The 26,759-nt window shown below is 43.9% G+C and overlaps 1 protein-coding gene across 1 annotated transcript in view; it reads right to left on the reverse strand.

Moving 5' to 3' along the window:
- LOC126266667 (glutamate receptor 1-like) overlaps nucleotides 1–25,265 on the reverse strand; it is a 438,813-nt gene extending 413,548 nt beyond the window's left edge. The window contains exon 1 of the mRNA XM_049971086.1: nucleotides 25,063–25,265. Within this exon, the coding sequence (XP_049827043.1) occupies nucleotides 25,063–25,150 (88 nt within the window). The 5' untranslated portion in view covers nucleotides 25,151–25,265. The remainder of the gene's footprint in view (nucleotides 1–25,062) is intronic.
- Between the last annotated feature and the right edge of the window lie 1,494 nt (nucleotides 25,266–26,759).

Below are 26,759 nucleotides of genomic sequence, written 5' to 3' on the forward strand. Positions count from 1 at the left end.
CCATGAAGCTGGGCTACGGTCCCGCACACCGTTAGGCCGTCTTCCACTCACGCCCCAACATCGTGCAGCCCGCCTCCAGTGGTGTCGCGACAGGCGTGAATGGAGGGACGAATGGAGACGTGTCGTCTTCGGCGATGAGAGTCGCTTCTGCATTGGTGCCAATGATGGTCGTATGCGTGTTTGGTGCCGTGCAGGTGAGCGCCACAATCAGGACTGCATACGACCGAGGCACACAGGGCCAACACCCGGCATCATGGTGTGGGGAGCGATCTCCTACACTGGCCGTACACCTCTGGTGATCGTCGAGGGGACACTGAATAGTGCACGGTACATCCAAACCGTCATCGAACCCATCGTTCTACCATTCCTAGACCGGCAAGGGAACTTGCTGGTCCAACAGGACAATGCACGTCCGCATGTAACCCGTGCCACCCAACGTGCTCTAGAAGGTGTAAGTCAACTACCCTGGCCAGCAAGATCACCGGATCTGTCCCCCATTGAGCATGTTTGGGACTGGATGAAGCGTCGTCTCACGCGGTCTGCACATCCAGCAACAACGCTGGTCCAACTGAGGCGCCAGGTGGAAATGGCATGGCAAGCCGTTCCACAGGACTACATCCAGCATCTCTACGATCGTCTCCATGGGAGAATAGCAGGCTGCATTGCTGCGAAAGGTTGATATACACTGTACTAGTGCCGACATTGTGCATGCTCTGTTGCCTGTGTCTATGTGCCTGTGGTTCTGTCATTGTGATCATGTGATGTATCTGACCCCAGGAATGTGTCAATAAAGTTTCCCCTTCCTGGGACAATGAATTCACGGTGTTCTTATTTCAATTTCCAGGAGTGTAGATAGGAACAGCAAAGGGCCTGTAATGCTACCTGGGGGAACGCCAGAAATCATTCCGGCTTTACTCAATGTCTTTCCTTCAAATACTACGAACTGTGACCTCTCTGACAGAATATCACAGATCCAGTCACATAACTGAAACGTTATTCCATGAGCAAGCAATTTCACTACGAGCCGCTTGTTTGGTACAGTGCCAGAAATACGGAATCGATCTGAAATCCCTTGTCAATAAAGAAATAGTTGTGTTTCACAGGAACGATGATTTCTAAACCTATGTTGACTGTGGGTCAATAGACCGTTTTTTTTTCGAGGTAATTCATAATGTTCGAACACATGTTCGAAAATTCTGCTGCATATCGACGTTAATGATATGGGCCTGTAATTTAGTGGATTACTCCTACTACCTTTCTTGAATATTAATGTGACCTGTGCAACTTTCCAGTCTTTGGATACGGATCTGACGTTGAGCGGACGGTTGTATATGATTGTTAAATATGGAGCTAATGCATCAACGTATTCCGAAAGGAACCTAATTCGTATACAGTCCGGACAAAAAGACTTGCTTTCATTAAGTGATTTAAGTTGCTTCACAACTGCGAGGATATTTACTTCTACGTTACTCATGTTTGCAGCTGTTCTCGATTCGAATTCTGGAATATTTACTTCATATTCCTTTGTGAAGGCATTTCGGAAGGCTGTGTTTAGAACTCTGCTTTGGCAGCTGCAGAACTTTGAAACATGTTTATGTTCGTGTATTATGACATTTCTGGAGGCCAAAAATCTAATCTGCAGCTATCAGAATGGGTTAAGAAAATAACGATCGTGTGAAATTCAGCTCTTTCTGCTCGTCTACGAGATTCAAAAGGCTGAAGATATTGGCGCCCAGGTGGATGCTATATTCCTTGACATCCGGAAGTCATTCGATACTGTCCCGTGCTTCAATCTAATGAACAAAATACGAGTGTACAAATATCGGAGCAACTGTGTTAAGAAATTCTAACACACAGAAAGCAGCAAGTCATTCTCAATGGAGAGACATTATCAGACGTAACAGTAACCTCCGGCGAACCCATGAAAGTGTTTTAGCTACATTACTTTTTACAATAGATATAAATGACGTGGTAGCCAACAGCATAAAATCCGGGAGACTTTTTGTGGATGATGGTGCCGTATATAGAGAAGAAGCAGCGTTAGAATATGGTAGCGCAATACTGGAAGACCTACAAGGCGTCGACGCATGGTGCAAGGGGTAGCAGTTGCCCGTCAGCATAAATGAAACGGAGTGCGTCTACAGAGACAGGATGGCCCATTATTGTATGATTGCACCAATGCAGCACAATTATTGAGAGTAGATGCACCCATAAAATGTCTATGAGTGTGCTTACTGAGCGATTTAAAGTAGAATAACCACGTAAAACTAATCGTTGGGAAGGTAAATGCCAGGTTGATGCATTGGAAGAATCCACACAAGAGTATTCCGTCAACATCGGAGGTTGATGAAAAGCTCTCGGGTTTTCACGCGTGCGGCAGTATTATAAAGCCGCGACGTTTCGACGAGTGACAAACTCATTACCTTATGCCTTCATCAGAAGGTGATGAGTATGTCACTCCGAAACGTCGCGGCTTTATAATTCTGCCACACGGCTGGAAACCCGAGAGCTTTTCATCAACTGTGTACACCAAGGGGAGTTTACAGTTATATAAACATAGGAGGTACTTTACATACCCTCGTTGGAGCAGCACTCTAATATTCCTCGACATTACGGGATTCGTACCAGATATGTTTGATAGAGTAAATAGAGAAGATTGAAAGAGCAGCAGTGCGTTTTGTTACAGGTTCATTTCCTAAGCACGAAAGCGTCACAGAGAACATCAATCGACACTAATGGCAGACGCAGCAAGAGAGGCGTTCAGCATCGCTGTGTGATTTATTATTAAAGGACCGATAGGCTACGTTCCCAGAAGAGTCAACAAAGATGATGCTTTGTCCCACGTACTACTCGCGAGAAGACCATGGAGATAAAATTGGAGGGATTCGACCCAACACGGAAGATTACTCTCAATCGTTCTTCCCGTAAACCATCAGAGACTGGAACAGGACAGTGATTGTGATACACAAAATAACACTGGACTCGCATTCGGGAGGACGACGGCTTCTGTGTCTTTCCGCGAAATTCGTGTCAGCAATGTCAGTGACAGATTGACGTTTGTAACATCACGAAAGACGTCCGTGTTGTGAATTTAAAAACGAGGGCAAAGTGTCTACATCCTGATAAGATATTTGTGTATTTTCTGAAAGTCTTGAGTTTTATCGTAATCGTCTTCTGTAATCCTGGAGGTACATTTCAGTAACGCTGTGTGCTAGATTACATCCAGATGCCGTTAATACAAATAATATCAAGCAGTTCAGTGGTACAGAGCATAATTTAAGTCTCAAAAACTTGCTTCTTTTTGGTTTATATGGACTTGTCCACAGTCCTTGTTCTCGATGACTCACGTTCGTCACGTATGAATGAATGCAGAAGTCGTGTGAGACCTTGAGACTCACAACGTCATTCGACATCGCTGTGTGGAAGATCAAGAATGTATCACAAATTTCGTATTCAGTCCACATCGAACTGGAAATCAGAAACGGCTTTCTCACTCGTGCATACCCAAAGATCGACAGAAACTGAGTAAAACGCAACACTGAAAATAAAGTTCTAACCGGATCCAGTCTCAGAGGGCCAATAGTAAGACTGGACACAGACTGCCAATCTGCTGCGGACCACAAAACGATCTTGGTGCCTTTGTTGAACGGCAGTAGCTGAAAAAACAGCAGCTGAACAACTGTTCGAAGATACATACAAGGAAGCGGCGAAACTGCATCTCAGCTGAAATAAAAGAAAATTATAGTCCAAGAAAGAGACAAGATAAATAGGCTAAGTAATAACCTAGAGTGACCTTTTTGCAACCAAAAATTTTCGAATAGGTGGGAGAGTTGTGGACATAAGGAACATAGAGAAAATATCTTTATTCAAAGATTACGACAAACGAAATCTAAGCACTTCAGGACGATTAAAAATGTGTGAAGCATTAGACAGAAATGTTAGAAAGTGCTGCAAGAGGACTGTGGGGTTCGAGAAGGAAGACAAAACACCTAATTATGTGGGATAGTTGACGTCCGTCCTCAGGAAATAGCAACTGAATTCCTGCGGACAAGTTTACATGAAAGAAGGCAGCGTATGTTGAATTACTCGGAAGAAATGATTGACGTAAGTGTGGGTCAGTCGTCTAACTGGAACGCTGCGGCCCGCCACGAATTCTTCACTTGTGTCACCCTCTACATAGCAGAGTAGCACTTGGAACTTACGTCCTACATTATATGTTGGATACGTTCGAATTTCGCCTGAATCCTATGGTTTTATCCTGTACCGTTCACTCTAATACTATGAATGTTATTCCCTGACATCTTAACACATGTCCGTCAACCTGTCACTTCTTCTCATTAGTGTTTTCCATATGTTCCGTCCTTCGATAACTTGGAAAACATCCCATTGATTAGCCTACCAGTCCACCTACTTTTCAACATACTTTTAAGGGACCACTTCTCAAACGCTCAGATTCTCTTCTTTTCTGGTTTCCCCACAGTCCACAATTTACTATGTAAATAGGCTTTCGTTTTTTTTTATATTGGTAACGCCACGTACCGCTCTGAATGGAAATCACTGACTGTGCTGTGTGCAGTCTGTAGCTGGTCGGCATTGTAGGAATATTCGCTATTGTAGTGTTGGACAGTTGGATGTGAACAGCGCGTAGCGTTGCGCAGTAGGAGATGAGCCGCCAGCGGTGGTGGATGTGGGGGGTGAGATGGCGGAGTTTTGAGAGCGGATGATCTGGACGTGTGTCCATTAGAGAGATTAAATTTGTAAGACTGGATGTCATGAACTGATATATATACACTCCTGCAAATGGAAAAAAGAACACATTGACACCGGTGTGTCAGACCCACCATACTTGCTCCGGACACTGCGAGAGGGCTGTACAAGCAATGAACACACGCACGGCACAGCGGACACACCAGGAACCGCGGTGTTGGCCGTCGAATGGCGCTAGCTGCGCAGCATTTGTGCACAGCCGCCGTCAGTGTCAGCCAGTTTGCCGTGGCATACGGAGCTCCATCGCAGTCTTTGACACTGGTAGCATGCCGCGACAGCGTGGACGTGAACAGTATGTGCAGTTGACGGACTTTGAGCGAGGGCGTATAGTGGGCATGCGGGAGGCCGGTTGGACGTACCGCCGAATTGCTCAACACGTGGGGCGTGAGGTCTCCACAACACATCGATGTTGTCGCCAGTGCTCGGCGGAAAGTGCACGTGCCCGTCGACCTGGGACCGGACCGCAGCGACGCACAGATGCACGCCAGGACCGTAGGATCCTACGCAGTGCCGTAGGGGACCGCACCGCCACTTCCCAGCAAATTAGGGACACTGTTGCTCCTGGGGTATCGGCGAGGACCATTCGCAACCGTCTCCATGAAGCTGGGCTACGGTCCCGCACACCGTTAGGCCGTCTTCCACTCACGCCCCAACATCGTGCAGCCCGCCTCCAGTGGTGTCGCGACAGGCGTGAATGGAGGGACGAATGGAGACGTGTCGTCTTCGGCGATGAGAGTCGCTTCTGCATTGGTGCCAATGATGGTCGTATGCGTGTTTGGCACCGTGCAGGTGAGCGCCACAATCAGGACTGCATACGACCGAGGCACACAGGGCCAACAACCGGCATCATGGTGTGGGGAGCGATCTCCTACACTGGCCGTACACCTCTGGTGATCGTCGAGGGGACACTGAATAGTGCACGGTACATCCAAACCGTCATCGAACCCATCGTCCTACCATTCCTAGACCGGCAAGGGAACTTGCTGTTCCAACAGGACAACGCACGTCCGCATGTATCCCTTGCCACCCAACGTGCTCTAGAAGGTGTAAGTCAACTACCCTGGCCAGCAAGATCTCCGGATCTGTCCCCCATTGAGCATGTTTGGGACTGGATGAAGCGTCGTCTCACGCGGTCTGCACGTCCAGCACGAACGCTGGTCCAACTGTGGCACCAGGTGGAAATGGCATGGCAAGCCGTTCCACAGGACTACATCCAGCATCTCTACGATCGTCTCCATGGGAGAATAGCAGCCTGCATTGCTGCGAAAGGTGGATATGCACTGTACTAGTGCCGACATTGTGCATGCTCTGTTGCCTGTGTCTATGTGCCTGTGGTTCTGTCAGTGTGATCATGTGATGTATCTCACCCCAGGAATGTGTCAATAAAGTTTCCCCTTCCTGGGACAATGAATTCACGGTGTTCTTATTTCAATTTCCAGGAGTGTATATATATGTAATGACTTTTGAACACTATTAAGGTAAATACATTGTTTGTTCTCTATCAAAATCTTTCATTTGCTAACTATGTCTATCATTAGTTAGTGCCTTCAGTAGTTACAATCTTTTATTTAGCTGGCAGTATTTGCGCTCACTGTATTGCAGTAGTTCGAGTAACGAAGATTTTTGTGAGGTAAGTGATTCATGAAAGGTATAGGTTTTTGTTAGTCAGGGCCATTCTTTTGTAGGGATTATTGAAAGTCAGATTGCGCTGCGCAAAAAATATTGTGTCAGTTTAGTGATGATCAGAATACGTAAAAAGGGAAATGTCTGAGTACGTTCAATTTTGCTGAGCTGTTTGAAAATCAAATAACGTAAGGGGTTTACCAGCACAGTAATTCATTAATTTTTCTAAGGGGACGTTTCAACTACATTAGCATGTTCCAAAATTTCATTCTCAGAAATTTATTTCTTAGATTAAGCCAGATTTTTGATAATAACCGTGTTTTCTTGAGCAGGAATGTCTCCTTTACCTCTACTAGTATGGATTTTATGTCTGTTTAGTGCATCAGTGATGCGTTATTATCCACCGTGAGGGCTTCATGGTCCTTAATTTTGAAGTTAAAATTATCGATAATCTCATTTCTGCTACTCCAGGTAGCTTGCCACTACATTTCGTGATTAAAAATATCTGGACACCCTTAAAAACATACGTTTTTCATATTAGGTGCATTGTGCTGCCGCCTATTGCCAGGTTCTCCATATAAGCGACGTCGGTAGTCATTAGACAACGTGCGAGAGCACGCGGAACACATGGACTTCGAACGTGGTCAGGTGATTGGGTGTCACTTCTGTCATACGCCTGTACGCGAGATTTCCACACTCCTAAACATCCCTAGGTCCACTGCTTTCGATGTGATAGTGAAAGGGAAGTGTGAAGGGACACGTACAGCACAAAAGCGTACATTCCGACTTCGTATGCTGACTGACAGATACCCCCGACAGTTGAAATGGATCGTAATGTGTAATAGGCAGACATCTATCCAGACCATCACACAGGAATTCCAAACTGCACCAGGATCCATTGCAAGTACTACGATAGTTAGGCGGGAGGTGAGAAAACTTTGATTTCATGCTCGAGCGGCTGCTCATAAGCCACACATCACGCCGGTAAAAGCCAAACGACGCCTCGATTAGTGTAAGGAGCGTAAGAACTGGACGTTTAAACTGTGGAAGAACGGTGTGTGGAGTGGTGAATCGCGGTACACAATGTGGAGATCCGACGGCAGGGTGTGGGTGAACGTCATCTGCCAGCGTGTGTAATGCCAACTGTAAAATTCGGAGTCGGTGGTGTAATGGTGTGGTCGTGTTTTTAGTGGAAGTAGTCCCCCCCCCCCCCCCTGTTTTTGTGGACTGTCACAGCACAGTTCCAGTACACTGATGTTTTAAGCATGTTATTGCCTCCCACTGTTCAATAGCAATTCGGGAATGGCGATTGCATCTTTCAACACGATCTAGTACCTATTCATAATGCATGGCCTGTGGCGGAATGGTTACACGACAATAACATCCCTGTAATGGACTGACCTCCACAGAGTCCTGACCTGAATGCAACAGAACACCTCTGGGGTGTTTTGAAACGCCTACTTCGTGCCAGACCTCACCGAGAGACATCGATACCTCTCCTCAGTGCAGCACTCCATCACGAATTGTGTGCCATTCCCCAAGAAACCTTCCAGCACCTGAATGAACATATGCCTGTGAGAGTGGAAACTGTCATAAAGGCTAATGGTGGGCCAAGACCATATTGAATTCCAGCATTACCGATGGAGGGCGCCACGAACTTGTAAGACATTTTCAGCCAGGTGTCCGGATACTTTTGATCATATAGGGTCACTTCCTTTTATTCCCACTTCATATTAGACTGTCGATTCAATTGAACACATCCTGTGGTTCTTCCCCACTTCTAATGTAGATGCCAATATAATCATGTCTAATGAAGTTTTCAGTGTCATCAGCCTTTCGTCTATTTCCGTCATTGCGTATTTGACCTGTAGAATGAATAGTAATAGCGAAAGCTACATATCTTACATCGTTTTCAATCTCAGTATTTTGTTCTTGTTCTCCGACAATTCCTCTTTGTTCTTGTTATAATGTGTACTGCCAGTCTTACCCCATAGCGTACTCGTATTTTTCTCAAACTTTCGAACATATTCCAGTGTCGAAAAATTTTTCAGGTCGACAGGTCTCACGAAAGTGAATTGATTTTTCTTAAGCGTTTCTTCCATTATAAAGCTCAAAGCAGATCAGCTACTTCTGTGTCCTTCATTTAAGAAGACCAGAGGTCGTCATGTAACAGAATCTCAATTTTCTTTTCTACGCTTCTATGTATTGTTCTTGTCAGCAGTTCGGATGCTCGGGCTGTTAAGATGATTGTCCGATAGTTCTTGCACGTGTGTACCCCTGCTATCGCTGGGATTTTGTGTATTATAGTTTTCCGAGTGTCTGATCTTATCTCTTAAAACTCATAAATTCTGCACATAACTTTAATAATGGCTTAGTTTCCACCCCCCACCCCACGATTTTAGAAATTCTGAAGGAATGCTATCTATGGTTTCTGCTTTATTTGATCACAAGTTTTCCGAGGCTCATACACTGAATCACCGACGTCTTAAATATAGACTCTCATTGCTTCCTTCATCACGTCACGAATCACGTCCTCCCCATCGCAGAGGCCTTACATGCACTCTTTCCACTTACCTGCTCTCTCTTCTGCGCTGAACATGGGAAAACCCTTTCACACTTAATTCTCACGCTCTTACTTTTAATTTTACCGAACGTTTGTAACTGACTTAAACTAAGTAAATAACCTAAAATTTGCACTGAAAACCTTGCGGAAATGGAAATTGCTATTGATGTGCGGTTTTCACAGAATGGACTGGTAGTCAGGATCTTGTATTGTTAGCCAAAAAGAAATTGTTATGATACTTAGAAAGCATATTTCTTGGGCAAACATACACTTTCTAAATGAAACAATGCCTGTAGACAAAAAACCTTAAAGTAGAGTAAATGGGAATCTTACTGGATCCGCCCTCGTACTACCCCTGTCAACCTTCTTAGTCTCCTGGATTCCATGGCGGCACGTGAGCATCATTTCTTCTATAGCAAGTAATTCCGCTCATCGCTGTTGTGTCTTAAAGTCCACACTTCCATGATCACCTGTACCACCTCAATGTAGATTCTTGGGTCATTGTTTCATTCGGTAGTGGCCAACCTCAGTTGTCTTGTCTACACCTGCAGAGTATGTTGTCTAGCCTAGATGGCAGCATGCTGTCATGTTTGAATGCCCTGTCAAGTCTTTCGTGATCTTACTGGATACTGCGACTGCAGTTTCGTCCAAGAAGCGCCAGGTCAACTCGCTCCTTAGTGTTTCTTTGGAGTCCAACATCCATAATATCTGACGCCTTTTACCCGGCACATCTTCATGTCGCGCAGTCCCACAACGTGTGTTATGGTGTGCCCACACAGCTGCAGCAGTAGCTATCGTTCTCTGTCTTCTCATTTTCTGTAAGTATGTAGCATACGGGCCGTGGCCTGTCAGGTAACGTATTAATCGACTCAAGGGGTTAAGAAAGCTCACTTTTGATCTCTCCCTGGCGTTAGGGAGAAGTTCGTACGTTCTGCCTGCGCCTGAATTCTCTGATTAAGTTCGACACTGTTATAATACACGACCTTTTATTTACTTCTTCGAATTGGCCTCAATTTCCTTCGTACTTCCATTTGACTGCCTTCTTTTTAACCAGTAAAAGGCTCCCATTTTCCTAATTCCGAAGTCCAGTGAGAATATTCCTAGAAGTACTGACAAAACATCATTAGGGGTAGTGCAATAGGCTCGCGTTGATCTTAGTAGCAGTCCTCGTTTAACTCTTCTCAGTAATGTGGCTGGATTCACTAGCTGCAACCTATGAGTTCAAATGATCACACCATGAAAGCAGTAACTGCCTATTTGCAATGATTACAGTTTTATTCATCACGTTTGTATCTTCCATGCTTGCTTCGTCTATATGATGTTCAAAGTTAGGATGTTCGTCCAGAAATACCCCTAGATATCATGTTACTTCGCTTCTCCTAATTGTTACATCATTTCATTTTATTTTAGGGTTTCTTAGTACGTTCCTTTCAGCAGGCGGTTCGTTGTTTTGTGAGGTGCTAGTGACAATTTAACACTTAGACACCAGCCCTCATGTTCGTGGAGCGCCGCTTCACGTTTGTCTGCTATAGTTGTTCTGGAGTCATGCACGTCACCTGCAAACGCTACCATCCCGCTTATGTTACCACTGTCATGTATCTTCTGTAGTATTGGCACCAGTGCTACATTCCAAAACTCTAGACCGCATTGTAACCGCTGCGAATTTTTTTTTTTTCGTTGGAGTCTTAAAGAAGCATGTCGCCTATGGTAATAATCTCTGTCAGTTGTACAGCGCTTCTGGACACTTCACATCCCTAAGGCATCAGAGATAGACGGCCACCATATATTATCGAAAACGCCAGAGATATCAATCATCATCCGCTAGGACTTAATAAGAATGAGTATATGTAGCTAGCAAGATAGCCTTATTAATTGAGTCTTCAGTTGACTTGCCTCGTTTAAACCAAGTATTGGCACCAGTGCTACATTCCAAAACTCTAGACCGCATTGTAACCGCTGCGAATTTTTTTTTTTTCGTTGGAGTCTTAAAGAAGCATGTCGCCTATGGTAATAATCTCTGTCAGTTGTACAGCGCTTCTGGACACTTCACATCCCTAAGGCATCAGAGATAGACGGCCACCATATATTATCGAAAACGCCAGAGATATCAATCATCATCCGCTAGGACTTAATAAGAATGAGTATATGTAGCTAGCAAGATAGCCTTATTAATTGAGTCTTCAGTTGACTTGCCTCGTTTAAACCAGTACTGGAGGGATCTCTCTCTCTCTCTCTCTCTCTCTCTCTCTCTCTCTTCCCCCCCCCCCCCCCCCCCTCTGTGACACACCAAACTGTTACATTCGAGGACTGCTCCAAGCCGGACGCCCTGTAGCGTGCATTCCACTGACCCCAGAACACCGTCATTTGCGTCTTCAGTGACGTCAAGCGCAGCTCAGGGTGGATTGCTGAGTTTTCTGATGAAACCTGGCTGTGCCTCGGTGCCAGTGATGACATGTGTTGGTTACAAGGAGGCCAGGTGAGGGCGTGCAACCAACCCGTCTGCATGCTTGACACTGTGGACTTACATCTTGAGTTACGGTCTGTGGTACGATTTCGTATGACAACAGGAGCACTCTCGCGATTATACCACGCACCATGACTGCAAATTTGTCCATCAGTCTGCTGATTGAACTTGTTGTGCTGCCATTGATGAACAGCATTCCAGTGAGTGTTTTCCAACAGGATAACGCTCTCAGCTGTTGTAACACGGCATGCTCTACAGACTGCCGACATATTACCTCCGTCCTCTCGATCGCCAGATGTGCCTCCAATGGAGCACATATGGGACGCCAGTGGACAACAATTCCAAATTCATCCACATCCAGAATTACCCATCCCTGCACTGACATAAGGTCTTCCGTTAAATTGTTAAAATACGAGGGCTATCCACAAAGTACATTACGTTTTGGAATTAAAAATAAATAAAGTATTGGAATTTTTTTAATTATATACAAATGAAAGCCACGCTTAAATACTACTTTTCTATATTTGCCTTTAAATTAAGGCATTTATCGTAGCGATAGACGAGCTTGGAAATTCCTTCGTCGTAAAAATCGGCCGCCTGCGCCTTCAACCACGTGGTTACCTCTTCTTTTGGGACAGAAAAGGTGTGATTTTTGTGGATTTCCTGGAAAGAGGTATTGCCAAACTCTGCACAACCTCAGAAGAGCAATACAAAGCAAGGGCAGGGGAATGTTGAACTCAAAGATCTTGCTGATTCCCGACAACGCCAGGGCCCACACGGCAAATGCCACTCGTGAAGTTCTCGAATCTTTTAAGTGGGAGTTGTTTCCTCATCCGCCGTACAGTCCCGACCTGGCACCGAGCGACTTCCACTTATTCCCAGCAATGAATAAGTGCTTGGCTATGCAGCGTTTTGATGACGATGCACAGCTTCATGAAGAGGTTGAAGGCGCAGGCGGCCGAATTTTGCGACGAAGGAAGTTCCAAGCTCGTCCATCGCTACGATAAGTGCCTTAATTTAAATGGCAACTATGTAAAAAGTAGTATTTAAGTGTGGCTTTCATCTGTATATAATAAAAAAGTTCCAATACTTTATTTTTAATTCCAAAACGTATTTTGTGGATAGCCCTCGTATAAGGTGACAGAAACCTCGAAAATAGAACAGAGCCATTGAAATTAAAACATCGAAAATCTATTTGCTGCTCTCCACAAAATCGATATTGCGCACTGGAGGTGGTCGTGTTGTGTACAAAATGGCACCACATAACATCAGCCAGTTACTGGGCCTCTATGACGATGGCAAATGTAATCTGACACCACAACGGTACGTCATTTACGGTGCTGAGCACAGAACAGGAATAGGTCTAAGAAGATGAGGTGTTGTAATCGGGCACACAAATGCTGGCGTGTCGCTCTCTCCTATCACGCCAAGGGAAGCCGCAACAATGACCACCGTGCTGGCTATCTGTGGTGCTTATAATCCATGTCGATACATATCTCGCTGTATGCTAGCCTGTTATCTGTTTCAACGTACGTGACGTGACTATGCAATCCGAGTAGACATTATTTCCCTAAATCGATTTAGGCAAATTTCGGGTTAGTTCCTTCGATAGGCCACTACCGAGTTCCCTACACATCCTTCCCTAATGCGAACTTGTCCTCCGTCTCTAATTACAATCCTCCTTTCCTTCCGAAAGAACAGTTAGTCTGTCCTGTCGGGCGTTACTAACGTGGATCATTTTCTATTAAGCGCATGGTTGAATAAGGTCCCACTGAGAGCATCGATTCCATATTAACGTGACCAACAGGGGAAGCAATATCGCGGAGAAGTATAAGGCGCTCTAGAAAAGCCTTCATCTGGTCTGTGTCGAATTCTGACACATGTCTTTACAAGACGCATAACGTGACATTCTAGCTAACAAACAAGATTCAAATGCGATTTCTCACTGAGAACTAGGCTTGTCTTCATTATACAGAGAGTAGGTGAGATTTTTGCTTTCTATGTTCGCGGGTGAGTTAAATTAGCATTTTTTCTGTAGTATACAGGACGTTTCAAAAATACTTTTATAACCTTTGGGGACAGGTTTGTTACACCAAAACAAGTAAATAGTTTATATAAACGTATGTCCGAAGATCCCTCATTTACGAGTTATAATAGCTTACAATTACGTGAAAGCTCGGAAATTAATTGGAGAAAGAAAACTGGCGTTCTACGGATCGGAGCGTGGAATGTCAGATCCCTTAATCGGGCAGGTAGGTTAGAAAATTTAAAAAGGGAAATGGATAGGTTAAAGTTAGATAGAGTGGGAATTAGTGAAGTTCGGTGGCAGGAGGAACAAGACTTTTGGTCAGGTGAATACAGGGTTATAAATACAAAATCAAATAGGGGTAATGCAGGAGTAGGTTTAATAATGAATAAAAAAATAGGAGTGTGGGTAAGCTACTACAAACAGCATAGTGAACGCAATATTGTGGCCAAGATAGACACAAAACCCACGCCTACTATAGTAGAACAAGTTTATATGCCATCTAGCTCTGCAGATGACGAAGAAACTGATGAAATGTACGATGATATAAAAGAAATTATTCAGAGAGTGAAGGGAGACGAAAATTTAATAGCCATTGTGACTGGAATTCAAGCGTAGGAAAAGGGAGAGAAGGAAACTTAGTAGGTGAATATGGATTGGGGCTAAGAAATGAAAGAGGACGCCGCCTGGTAGAATTTTGCGCAGAGCATAACTTAATCATAGCTAACATTTGGTTCAAGAATCATGAAAGAAGGTTGTGTACATGGAAGAACCCTGGTGATACTAAAAGGTATCAGATAGGTTATATAATGCTAAGACAGAGATTTAGGAACCAGGTTTTAAATTGTAAGACATTCCGAGGGGCAGATGTGGACTCTGACCACAATCTATTCGTTACGAACTGTAGATTAAAACTGAAGAAACTGCAAAAACGAAGGAATTTAAGGAGATGGGACCTGGATAAACTGAAAGAACCACAGGTTGTACAGAGTTTCAGGGAGAGCATAAGGGAACAATTGACAGGAATCGGGGAACGAAATACAGAAGAAGAAGAATGGGTAACTTTAAGGGATGAAATAGTGAAGGCACCAGAGGATCAAATAGGTAAACAGATGAGGGCTAGTAGAAAACCTTGGCTAACAAAAGAAATAGTGAATTTAATTGATGAAACGAGAAAACATAAAAAAATACAGTAAATAAAGCAGCCAAATAGGAATACAAACATCTCAAAAATGATATAGACAGGAAGTGCAAAATGGTCTAAGCAGGGTTGGTTAGAGGACAAATGTAAGGATGTAGAGGCTTATCTCACTAGAGGTAAGATAGATACTGCATACAGGAAAATTAAAGAGACCTTTGGAGAAAGGAGAACCACTTACATGAACATCAAGAGCTCAGATGGAAACCCAGTTCTAAGCAAAGAAGGGAAAGAAGAAAGGTGGAAGTAGTATATAAAGGGTCTATACAAGGGCGATGTACTTGAGGAAAATATTGTGGAAATGGAAGAGGATGTAGGTGAAGATGAAATGGGAGGTACGATACTGCGTGAAGAATTTGACAGAGCACTGAAAAACCTGAGTCGAAACAAGGCCCCCGGAGTAGAAAACATTCTATTAGAACTACTGACAGCCTTGAAAAGAGCCAGTCTTGGGAAAACTCTACCATCTGGTGAGCAAGATGTATGAGACAGACGAAATACCCTCAGACTTCAAGAAGAATGTAATAATTCCAATCCTAAAGAAAGCAGGTGTTGACAGATGTGAAAATTACCGAAGAATCGGTTTAATAAGTCATCGATGCACAATACTAACGCGAATTCTTTATAGATGAATGGAAAAACTGGTAGAAGACGACCTCGGGGAAGATCAGTTTGGATTCCGTAGAAATGTTGGAACACGTGAGGCAATACTGACACTACGGCTTATCTTAGAAGAAATATCAAGGAAAGGCAAACCTACGATTTTAGCATTTGTAGACGTAGAAAAAGCTTTTGACAATGTTGATTGGAATACTCTCTTTCAAATTCTGAAGGTGGCAGGGGTAAAATACAGTGAGCGAAAGGCTATTTACAATTTGTACAGAAATCAGATGGCAGTTATAAGAGTCGAGGGACATGAAAGGGAAGCAGTGGTTGGGAAGGGAGTATGACAGGGTTGTAGCCTCTCCCCGATGTTATTCGATGTGTATATTGAGCAAGCAATAAAGGAAACAAAAGAAAAATTCGGAGTAGGTATTAAATCCATGGAGAAGAAGTAAAAACTTTGAAGTTCGCCGATGACATTGTAATTCTGTCAGAGACCACAAAGGACTTGGAAGAGCAGTTGAACGGAATGGACAATGTCTTGAAAGGAGGGTATAAGATGAACATCAACAAAAGCAAAACGAGGATAATGGAATGTAGTCGAATTAAGTCGAGTGTTGCTGAGGGAATTAGATTAGGATATGACACACTTAAAGTAGTAAAGGAGTTCTGCTATTTGGGGAGCAAAATAACTGATGATGGTCGAAGTAGAGAGGATATAAAATGTAGACTGGCAATGGCAAGGAAAACGTTTCTGAAGAAGAGAAATTTGTTAACATCGGGTATTGATTTAATTAGGAAGTCGTTTCTGAAAGTATTTGTATGGAGTGTAGCCATGTATGGAAGTGACACGTGGGCGATAAATTATTTGGACAAGAAGAGAATAGAAGCTTTCAAGATGTGGTGCTACAGAGGAATGCTGAAGATTGGATGGGTAGATCACATAACTAATGAGGAAGTACTGAGTAGAATTGGGAATAAGAGGAGTTTATGACACAACTTGACAACAACAAGGGAGGCATCAGGGGATCACCAATTTAGTATTGGAGGGCAGCGTGGAGGGTAAAAATCGTGGAGGGAGCTCAATAGATGAATACACTAAGCAGATTCAGAAGGATGTAGGCTGCAGTAGGTACTGGGAGATGAAGAAACTTGCACAGGACAGAGTAACATGGAGAGCTGCATCAAACCAGTCTCACGACTGAAGACCACAACAACAACAACAACAATTACGTGATTGGAGTTAGTCAAGACTACCAGTCGTAATAAATGGTCGAAATCTCCTTCTCTTGATTCCAAATACGCAGGCGCTTGTCGAATCATGGACTGTGACACCCCTCCAAGTAATCTCCGATTGTTTGTTTCTCAGGCGTCAATGACACGACAGTGAAGAGTTCCTGCATCCAGATGGTCTGCTACATTGTCCAACTGGTCGAGGTCTCTATCTATTCCAACTGTCGTGGTAGAAATGAGCCAGTGTATCTCTGACACTGTGCCGGAGCTCCATCATGCATAAACCACATGTTTCTTCTTTCCTTGAAGGGTTACATATTCTGTTAGGTCTTGGAGGTCCTTCTGAATAAAGTCCCTGTATAAAGCACCTGTAGAATCTTACTGGGAGAATATGTGACCTACCAGACGGTCGCCTAAAATTCCACCCCACACATTGGCCTTTAACTGATTCTGATGTCTAAGTGTTAGCTGTAGAAGTTTCCAAACGTTGCCTCGTCTCTAAACAAAACTGTAGAGGCAAACGAAGGATGGTCGATTGATGCAACAAACCATCTGCAAAACTACCGTGGTGGGTGATCGGCAGGCATAAGGTGCTGCACACACGTAAGATGTGTTGGTTCATGAGTTGCTCGTGAAGATTCCTCCACGCTGAACTTCGATTTGAGCTCATGCCAATACTACTTATCTTTGGCTCATACCTGGCCCTCATTCGACAGCCCGCAGAAGGTTCTCTTCCTGGTCAGATGTACCAACAACACGTGGTCTTTCTCGGTCAACAATCACTGGTGCTGCGGATCCTCTCCCGTCAAAGCGACGATACACAACACCAAAGATTAGATGACTCGGTTGTCTTCAGTGTGGAAACGCCATTTGATACAGTCGTGCATCTCCTTGCCCTTTACTATTCTGGCGGCCATACACAAAAATCATATGTCGTTGCTCACGAAATGTATATACTGACATGTTTGAACGGAGAACTTCCAGTTAACTCACTGCCTGTAAAACATTTACAAACGGTAACACGTTGAAGACAAACGAATGAATGTCACCCTAGCAACATAACTCCATCTAGGATACAATGAGTCAAACGTGCGCGTAGATGAGTTGCACCTGAAAAACAGTTCAACATCAACTTTAATTAATAAGTCGTAGAAGAATTGTTTTCGTAAACAAGAATTGTACGGAATCAGAGCCCAAAGTTTGCAAACGTATTCATGAACCATTCTGTTTAGATCACTTCCAGCCTAACTGAAGATAGTTGCATACTGTCTCCATGATGTTGCAATTTTAAATAGTTCACGCTACGGCTGTGTGTACAGTCTGCTTCGTCGCCTAGCACAAAGTTTGACATTTAAAAAGGGAACTCATGAACGCTCTTCCAGGTAGAGCAAAAATAACACCGCCGATACTGGTATAATTTTTTAATCCGGTTATAGTGAAATGTCAGTCGTTATTAACAAGAGCCTCCAGCGTCACGACACGTGGGCGTGGCAGCCTCCCTGCGAATAACCATAATGACTGCGGACGCACGTGCGTGCTGCCACGCAACACGCAGCACTTCCGAAATTCGCGCTGGGCTGTGGCGAGATTGTAACCGCGACGCATCTACATCGAGCGCGGAGGAGCCGTGCTCTGCTGAGGCGACCGAGGAATAAAATGACAGAGAGAGAGAGAGAGAGAGAGAGAGAGAGAGAGAGAGAGAGAGAGAGATCGGTGCTTCACCTCTCCCATTTGCCTTGACTCTCGGCCAATCAGCGAAGCCCTTTGGGCGACCCCGCCGCTAGCTTCGTCTCGGCCCGACTGTCGCAAATAAAATTACTCGCCCCCTGACACTGGCTGCGCCTCTCCGCCCCGACGAAAGAGCCGCCGGCCGCGTCTTTAGCCGCAGTTCTGCTCCCGCCGGCTCGTCACAGTCAGCTCGCCCTCTCGCCTTTGTGGCGACCGACAGGGAGGACTTCATTCGAACCGGCAGTTCCTCAACTCTTAATAGAGACACGAAAACGGATGACCTCGAGGGGTGGGGGTGGGGGGTGGGGGGGGGGGGGGGGAGGGACACGCTGGCCCTACATGTTTTCGTTACACGTGATTAGGAATTATCAAATATACTCCCATCTACTACATCAGATCATGCCTGTCTTTGACGGGGTATGGAAAATAAGACCAAATTACGTTAATAGAATTTGTAAGTATTCCATTCAAACTTCGAGTTTACAAACAGTAATGATTCTTGAAATTGCAACGATCAGAAATATATACCTGTTATATATACTGTACTTAAAGAAGGGTTTTACTTTATATTCCTATGTGAATTTACTTGGAAGCGAATTAAAGAGGTAGAAGTGCATTGTACCCATAACAAAGGCCATTATATGATGTCCTCAACACGTCGTATACTGTGGGAAACCAACGTGATCATTTCCTTTAAACTGGCTTCGCATATGTGATAAAACATTTCTACGTATATCATCAGGAGGTGTTTAAAAGTTTCTAATGCTCCACTGATAGGCTGCACCGTATTTTGCAGCGAGGCTGCACCGTATTTTGCAGCGATAAACTCAAGTATCGCTGCCACCTCGGTCAGGTTGTAAGTGTAATAAGAAAGAAAACTAGCGAATTAATATTCCTCTTTCATTCTGAATACATGGAAAGGTGGGAGACTGATCTGTTCCATACCACAGATTCCAGTAGAGCTCTGGATTGGATTTCTGCTCAAATCATTATCTACGTGTTAATGTTTACGTTTGTTAGCGGATGGTGTGGGTATTTTAGAAGACCCATGTGAAGAGCAATATAGACGGTTATTGTTGTCGAGGGCTCCGGTGCGTACAACGGCATTCCTTGGGCTATGGGAACTCACGCTAGGATCATCACATTCAGCACCATAAATCTACAGCTTGTTATTCTGCATTTATGCACACGAGGTGATTTGGAATCTGTGACTTCCTGGCGTTTCCGATGCACTGACGGAGTTACCTTCATGTGGAAGTCTCCGATAAATAGGCACATGCCCGGAATTTTGTGCTCACTCACCTCCCTAATAATTTTAGTCGACAATCGAGTACTCGACTTTTAGTAAATGATTTTCGTTACTTGAACGGCTACACGTTTCCTCAATGACAAAGTAACTGTGCATTAGTTCGTTGCATATTGCGTACATGTACATCAGTATGCAAATATCCCCAACATTCGGAGAATTTGTGAAACATTGCTAAATAGGGTGCTACTAGGACGGTACGATATGCAAGCCATTTGCATAGAATAAAAATTAAGGATTCTTAATGCCCCGAAGCAGCTTTCCAAATAGCTGGCCTCAAGAACATAATTGTGCCACAAAAACCTTGCAGGAAAGAGCAGGAAGATTTACAAAGGGAAAGCAAGAAATAAATGTAGCACTCTGTCTTCAGTTTATATTCTCTTGCTTGGAAATAGTTACACAATTTACAAAACTTTAGTATTCTCTTTGCTTCAGGCCAACATATTTTTCTTCTTTTGCTAATGCCTGTGTCCCGCATGTTGTGCAGGGTCGGCATAGTTAAGTCAAGTTCGGCATGGGTAATTTTAAGGGGGTGATCATATGCTCTTCCTGCTACCACCCCATACCCCCTAGGACAGAATTAGTGGACCCCAGCTGTCTGTCTATGTACACCATGAAGGACTGCAAACGTGTTGCAGATGTTTGCGAAGCGTGTAACTGAGGCGGGGCGTGGGGACCAGCCCAGTATTTACCTAGTGGGATGTGGAAAACCGCCTAAAAACCACATCCAGGCTGGCTGGCACACCGGCCATTCTTGTTAATTTGCCGGGCGGATTCGATCCACGGCCGCCGTGCCTACCCAAGCACAGGAAGCAGCGCATTAGCGCTCTCGGCTAACCTGGCGGGTCAGGCCTACATATTTTTCATAAATTAATAAATAATCTCGACCCATTCAAACAAAAAAAAGCAAGTGTAAACAAACTCTACAGTTTGTTGTTGATAGAGTAGAACTACCAGTAAATATGCAGCGTTGATACAATGTTACATTATTCAATGTTGTTAAATACGCTAGTTCTATAGTTGGATTAACCGAGGCCAAGAAATAAGGATACGTTTTAGTTATACGAAGAGGTATTGTCATTAAAGAGTAGAAAGTCTGTCCTCACTTGTTAATTGGGGAAACTATGAAGACACTGTCAGATAAATAAGATTTGATTTATCTAATGGTTATCGATATGCTGTACATTGAGTACATAATTCCTGTAAGATAAAATATAAAGTTCATCCAGAACCTGCCGAGTTCTAGGCATACCTAATTCTTATTTATTTATGTAGCGTGGAACCAGTTAATTCAAAGCTATATCAGTGTGGAACGGATCGTGTTGCAGTGATTGGAGCTCACAGAAATTAACAGAAAAGTAGAGTATATTTTTAACACACGACTACTTAAACGAGGCTATGCAGTGGTCAGCGCACGTGACTCGTATTCTGGAAGATGATGATTCGAAACCCCATCTGACCATTGACATTTAGGTTAAAGTGCATTTCTAAATCGCTTAACGCAAATTCCGGGATGGTTCCTTCTGAATTCTTCCCTCTTCCTGGCCGTTGTCTGATGCCGACGCCTTTGACGAGACGTTAAACACTAGTCTTCTTTCTACGAATGCTTAATAGTCATCTGTAGGAAAATGTTACGTGCGAATGAATAATTCAGCTCCACTTGATCGGGTGGGGAAGCTACTGATGTAAAGAGGAGTCACGCTTTCTTCAGTGACTGAGTATTTTTTATATTATCTATGGTTTCCCTAAATCATTCCAAACTAATGGCTGCGTGATCCTCACTAATTTGGCCCAGCGCCGTGTTTCTTTGGTTGTTCTTATCCAGATCTCTGAAATCAAGTAACGTATGACAGTCATTTAATATCATCATCATCATCATCATTTAAAACTGACTATGCCTTTCAGCGTTCAGTCTGGAGCATAGTCCCCCTTATAAAATTCCTCCATGAACCCATATTCAGTGCTAATATTGATGCCTCTTCTGATGTTAAGCCTATTACTTCAAAATCATTCTTAACCGAATCCAGGTACCTTCTCCTTGGTCATTCCCGACTCCTCCTACCCTCTACTGCTGAACCCATGAGTCTCTTGGGTAACTTTGCTTCTCCCATGCGTGTAACATGACTCCACCATCTAAGCCTGTTCGCCCTGCCTGCTACATCTATGGAGTTCATTCCCAGTTTTTCTTTGATTTCCTCAAGTGTAAACAAACTCTACAGTTTGTTGTTGATAGAGTAGAACTACCAGTAAATATGCAGCGTTGATACAATGTTACATTTTTCAGTGTTGTTAAATACGCTCCTGTCATTGTTTCCATCTACTAGTACCTGCAATCATCCTAGCTACTTTCATATCCGTAATCTCAACCTTATTGATAAGGTAACCTGAATCCACCCACCTTTCGCTCCCATTCAACAAAGTTGGTCGAAAGATTGAACGGTGCACAGATATCTTAGTGTTGGTACTGACTTCCTTCTTGCAGAAGAGAGTAGATCGTAGCGGAGCACTCACTGCATTAGCTTTGTTACACCTCGCTTTTTATTTAATATTATTAATATAATTTTAATTTCAATTTTGGTACTTTATAATCTACTGCTTTTTTCTTTAAATATCTGTATATGCAGTGACATCCATTGGATCATGTTTCTTGGCGTACTAATACTGGTAAAACTAAATTAAGTTTCTGAAAGGCATCACAAATAGTATATCCAAAACCGGTTCAAATATAGAAAAGAACGGTTCAAGCGCTGAAATAGAAGTTTAGGTAAGTAAAGGCGCGAGAACCTTATTGTACAACAACTTCTCAGAGCATTTGCAGATAACGGTCTTATGATGCAACTTGAGTTTCGAAAAACAGAACTGTATTTGAACAAACAGCTCTCCAGAGCCCCATCATAAAAAGAATATTTTGATATGATGTTTGTTGCCGTTTCCCATGCTGCACTGGGCCAGAAAACGGAGTTTGTTCATGTAAACGTTAAATAAAGTTACGTTTGTTTGGAGCCTCAGCATAATTAAATTATTCTTTCAATTTTCATAGAAGTCAGGAGTAATGAATTAAGTTGGTGGCACGGTACAACATGCCCATGGCATCAGATGCCAGCGTTTATGTTTCCACCGTGAGTAGTGCTTGTGCATCGTCAAAAGCAACAGAATAGTACCGAACCAAAATATCTGTCCCATCAATTTGGATCGACGTTGGAACCTTTGTACAGGAAGCTACGCTGTATAAAATGCTACTGATGACTGAATGACATTTCTGTTAGGGAATATCTCTGATGACCTAGACGACGACGTCACAAACAATTATCGTTGTGGCTTCCATCTTTTACTAAAATACATTGATGCAAGCTAGCTTGACGAAAGCGAGGATGTTGTTTTTTAATAAACATCAATGAAATTCACTCATTTGACTCAGCTCAGAAAAGTTACGATGATTACGTACGAAAAATCAAACAAATGACAGGAGTTGCTGTAACACGCAGTGCGTGGTTACAAGAGAACTCCTTGAAGATCATAAGAGAGCAGTAGCTTGATGTACGTTCGTCTCATGGCATCGAAATGCCGCAAAAGACTCTCCACTAGCATCTCCAGCAGAACGGATACAGCAGGAAGACTGACTTTATCACAACCTCAAGAGTATTACCGAGATCGGATTACCCTGCTCGTGAGTGGAGCATACTGTGCGTTTTCGATCAGTGTCACTATGTTTTATGAAACGAATCGCTCTCCGTTGCCAGAAACACAGCAAGGTGTACTGACAATTTGTCACGATATTCATTCCGCGTGCAGCATACAGACAAATGATCTGCCAGACGATAAGTAAATAATTGAACGTCGGTAAGGAATGAGGCAGGACTGCAGTGTTTCCCACACGTATAGTGAGCACACGGTATGGGAAACCAGTGATAAATTAGTAGAAAGAATCAAAGGTTAGGGAGAAAGAATAAAAATTTAAGGTTTTACTCTGAAATTGTAATTACGTTAAAGACGGCAAAGAATGTAATATATCCGTTCAACACGATGGACAGTGTCTTGCAACGAGGTTTTAAAAAAATTGTTCAAATGGCTCTGAGCACTATGGGACTTAACATCTGTGGTCATCAGTCCCCTAGAACTTACAACTACTTAAACCTAACTAACCTAAGGACATCACACACATCCATGCCCGAGGCAGGATTCGAACCTGCGCCCGTAGCGGTCACGCGGTTCCAGACTAAAGTGCCTAGAACCGCACGGCCACACCATCCGGCCAACGAGGGTTTAAGATGAGTATCAAAAGAATTACTCAGGCGATGCTGAAAAAATTCATTAGGAAATGAAACAGTACAAACAGTAAGCGGCTCTTGCTAGTCTGACACCGAAGCAGTGTTTCCTGCAAGTATATGATGTCGATGCTGATGAGGAGTGAGGCATGTGCAATAAACAGAAAAGAAGTTAATATATGGTTCGTAAAGCAAAGAGAACATAACATTCAGTCTGGTGACAGAAAACAAAATGGTTCAAATGGCTCTGAGCACTATGGGACTTAACATCTGTGGTCATTAGTCCCCTAGAACTTACAACTACTTAAACCTAACTAACCTAAGGACATCACACACATCCATGCCCGAGGCAGGATTCGAACCTGCGACCGTAGCAGTCGCACGGTTCCGGACTGCGCGCCTAGAACCGCGAGACCACCGCGGCCGGCTGACAGAAAACAAATTGTTTCAAATACAGAGGTATTTGTTAATACCGAATATAAATTTTAATATTACGAAGTATTTTCTGACATTTGAAGTTTAGTCTAGTATGAGAGAGAAAGTTTGATGATGGATGAGAAAGATATTAGTAGAAGGTTTGGAAACGTGGTGTTAACGGAGTAATACTTTACATTAAATTGTCATATCGAGTAATGGATGAAGAGGAGAATGTCGGAGAAAGAGCGCAATGTACAGTTGACTAAAAGATGATATAGGCTGACAGAATACATTATGAAGCATCACGTAATAGCTGCTTTCGAAATGGGTAGTCAGGAGGGGCGGGGGGTTTGGGGGTGGGCAGTGTGAGTGTTAAAGCTGCCTTTTGAAGACAAAAGCTTGAGTACAATATGCAGGTTAGAGTAGTTATGGAGATATGAAGGAAACTACGTTTTAACGGCTTAGGGTTGAAGACCACAACAACAACAATAACAACAACAATAACATCCACTCATTTCTCCACAATTTTGTATTATAGGCGGCTATTCGCTGCTTGCAAGTAGTCCGACAACTCCCAAGACAGTGACAAGACAGTCCATTTGGAAAATGATGGTTATTTACCAAAGTCTTTCCCATGTTTATGCCAAGGAATTGGCGTTATCACTGATTAACTCTCATTCTGGAAGAAACGAGCTGTAGTTTAGTATACAATTTTGTGAAATTCTACACCGAGCAGCAAAATGTAACAAGTGCGGAAAAGTGTTATAATTAAAGCCCAGCCGCACTCAAGTAAGCCGTTAATCGCTGCACGTGTACAGAGGAAACTCGACGCAGCATTGCGTCCCGAGAGTAAGCACAGACATACTCACCGATTGGGATCTTCTCGGCAGGCGTGTGCTCGGAGAGGACGAGCAGGCAGAGCAGCGCGGGCGCGTGGCGGGCGCCGAGGAACGCCATGGCTGGCGCCGCGACGTGCTGGCGTCGGCGTCGGTGTGTCGCCCCGGCGGCGACTCGCTCAGCGGACACTCGCGCGGCTAGCCACTGCCTGACGTCATCCGCGGCCGCACAGCGGGATCTGCGCGCCCCTCGTCCCAGCAGCAGCAGCGGCGGCCGCTGGACCGGCCGCCGACCACTTCCGAGAACATCCGAGCGCTTCCGACATGCCCCCGTAGCGCCGCTGCCGATAGAGGGCGATCTGACGAGTGAAGGGGGATGCCTCGTTGCAGCTGGCGGCTAACTGCCGAAGAGACTTTGCACTTTCGACCCGAACACGGTAGAAAATGCGTTGGGAAATTTTTTGTTCCTTCATCCATAGCTGGCTGAAAAACAACCAATTGGATTAATTTATATCGTCTTTGTATTGATAAACAAAACCATGAGCAGCGATTTCACACCTTCGTAGTCGCGACGAAAACTGTGCCGTTCCAAACGTGGAAAGCAGTGATGGGAGTTGAATGGAGTGCACGAACTGAAGCTCAATGAATTTCTACTTCACTTACCTTGTGGTAAGTATAAGGGACGATATAAAAGCTACTGTTTGCGGACGTTCCTGAACACAGTTTATGCAGTGTACCACGAAGCGATGCGGCTATACTGGGTGTCTCAAACTGTTTCGGTCAAACTGAAACAGAGGACAGCGGGTCCATGAGTGGTTGAACTGAGATAGGGGACGAATGGTAGGAAATGTTATTTATTGTATTATGGGCAAAAACAGCGTACACAGCACACCAACAACGTAGCTCATAGCAGCTGTTCAAAGCAAAGACCGCGTCTCCTTGCTTGCATGGCAACATCGCAGCCATGTCTCGAGTGAGGACAGTCCCACCACCACCCACATCAGTGGCCACTAGCATCGATTCTCTGTCAAAATTTCCAAGATCACCCAATTCCCTCCCCATTTGACTGGTACACGTTAAATGGTATTCCTGCCTGATGTGCTTTCACAGTTCTTGAAGATTGTTCTCCTAAGTCATCCACGAAAGGATGTGCTTTCAACACGACGATGTACCAGCCACTTCCACGTTAATGCCCGCGAGCACCCGAACAACACATACTCTCATCGTCGTAATGGAGATTCTGTCCCGTGGCGAGCGCGATCGCCGGATCTCACTCTACATCTACATCTACACGGATACTCTGCAAATTAAATTTAAGTGCCTGGCAACGGGTTCATCGAACCACCTTCACAATTCTCTACTATTCCAGTTTCGTATAGCGCGCGGAAAGAACGATCACCTATATCTTTCCGTACGAGCTACGATTTCCCTTATTTTATCGTGGTGAACGTTTCTCCTTATGTAGGTCGGTGTCAACAAAATATTTTCGCATTCAGAGGAAGAAGTTGGTGATTGGAATTTCGTGACAATATTCCTTCGCAACGTAAAACGCCTTTCTTTTAATGATGTCCAGCCCAAATCCTGTATCATTTCTGTGACACTGTTCGTAGTTGTAAATAAATAAGCTTCCATGTTATATACTTGAAGACGTATTGTGTATCTATAAAATTATACATCACGAATGGTACGTGAAACATTTTTCGTTACTTTTTATCGATTAGAAAAATTAG

The sequence above is a fragment of the Schistocerca gregaria genome, chromosome 4, assembly GCF_023897955.1.
Source record: "Schistocerca gregaria isolate iqSchGreg1 chromosome 4, iqSchGreg1.2, whole genome shotgun sequence".
Taxonomy (NCBI): Eukaryota; Metazoa; Arthropoda; class Insecta; order Orthoptera; family Acrididae; genus Schistocerca; species Schistocerca gregaria.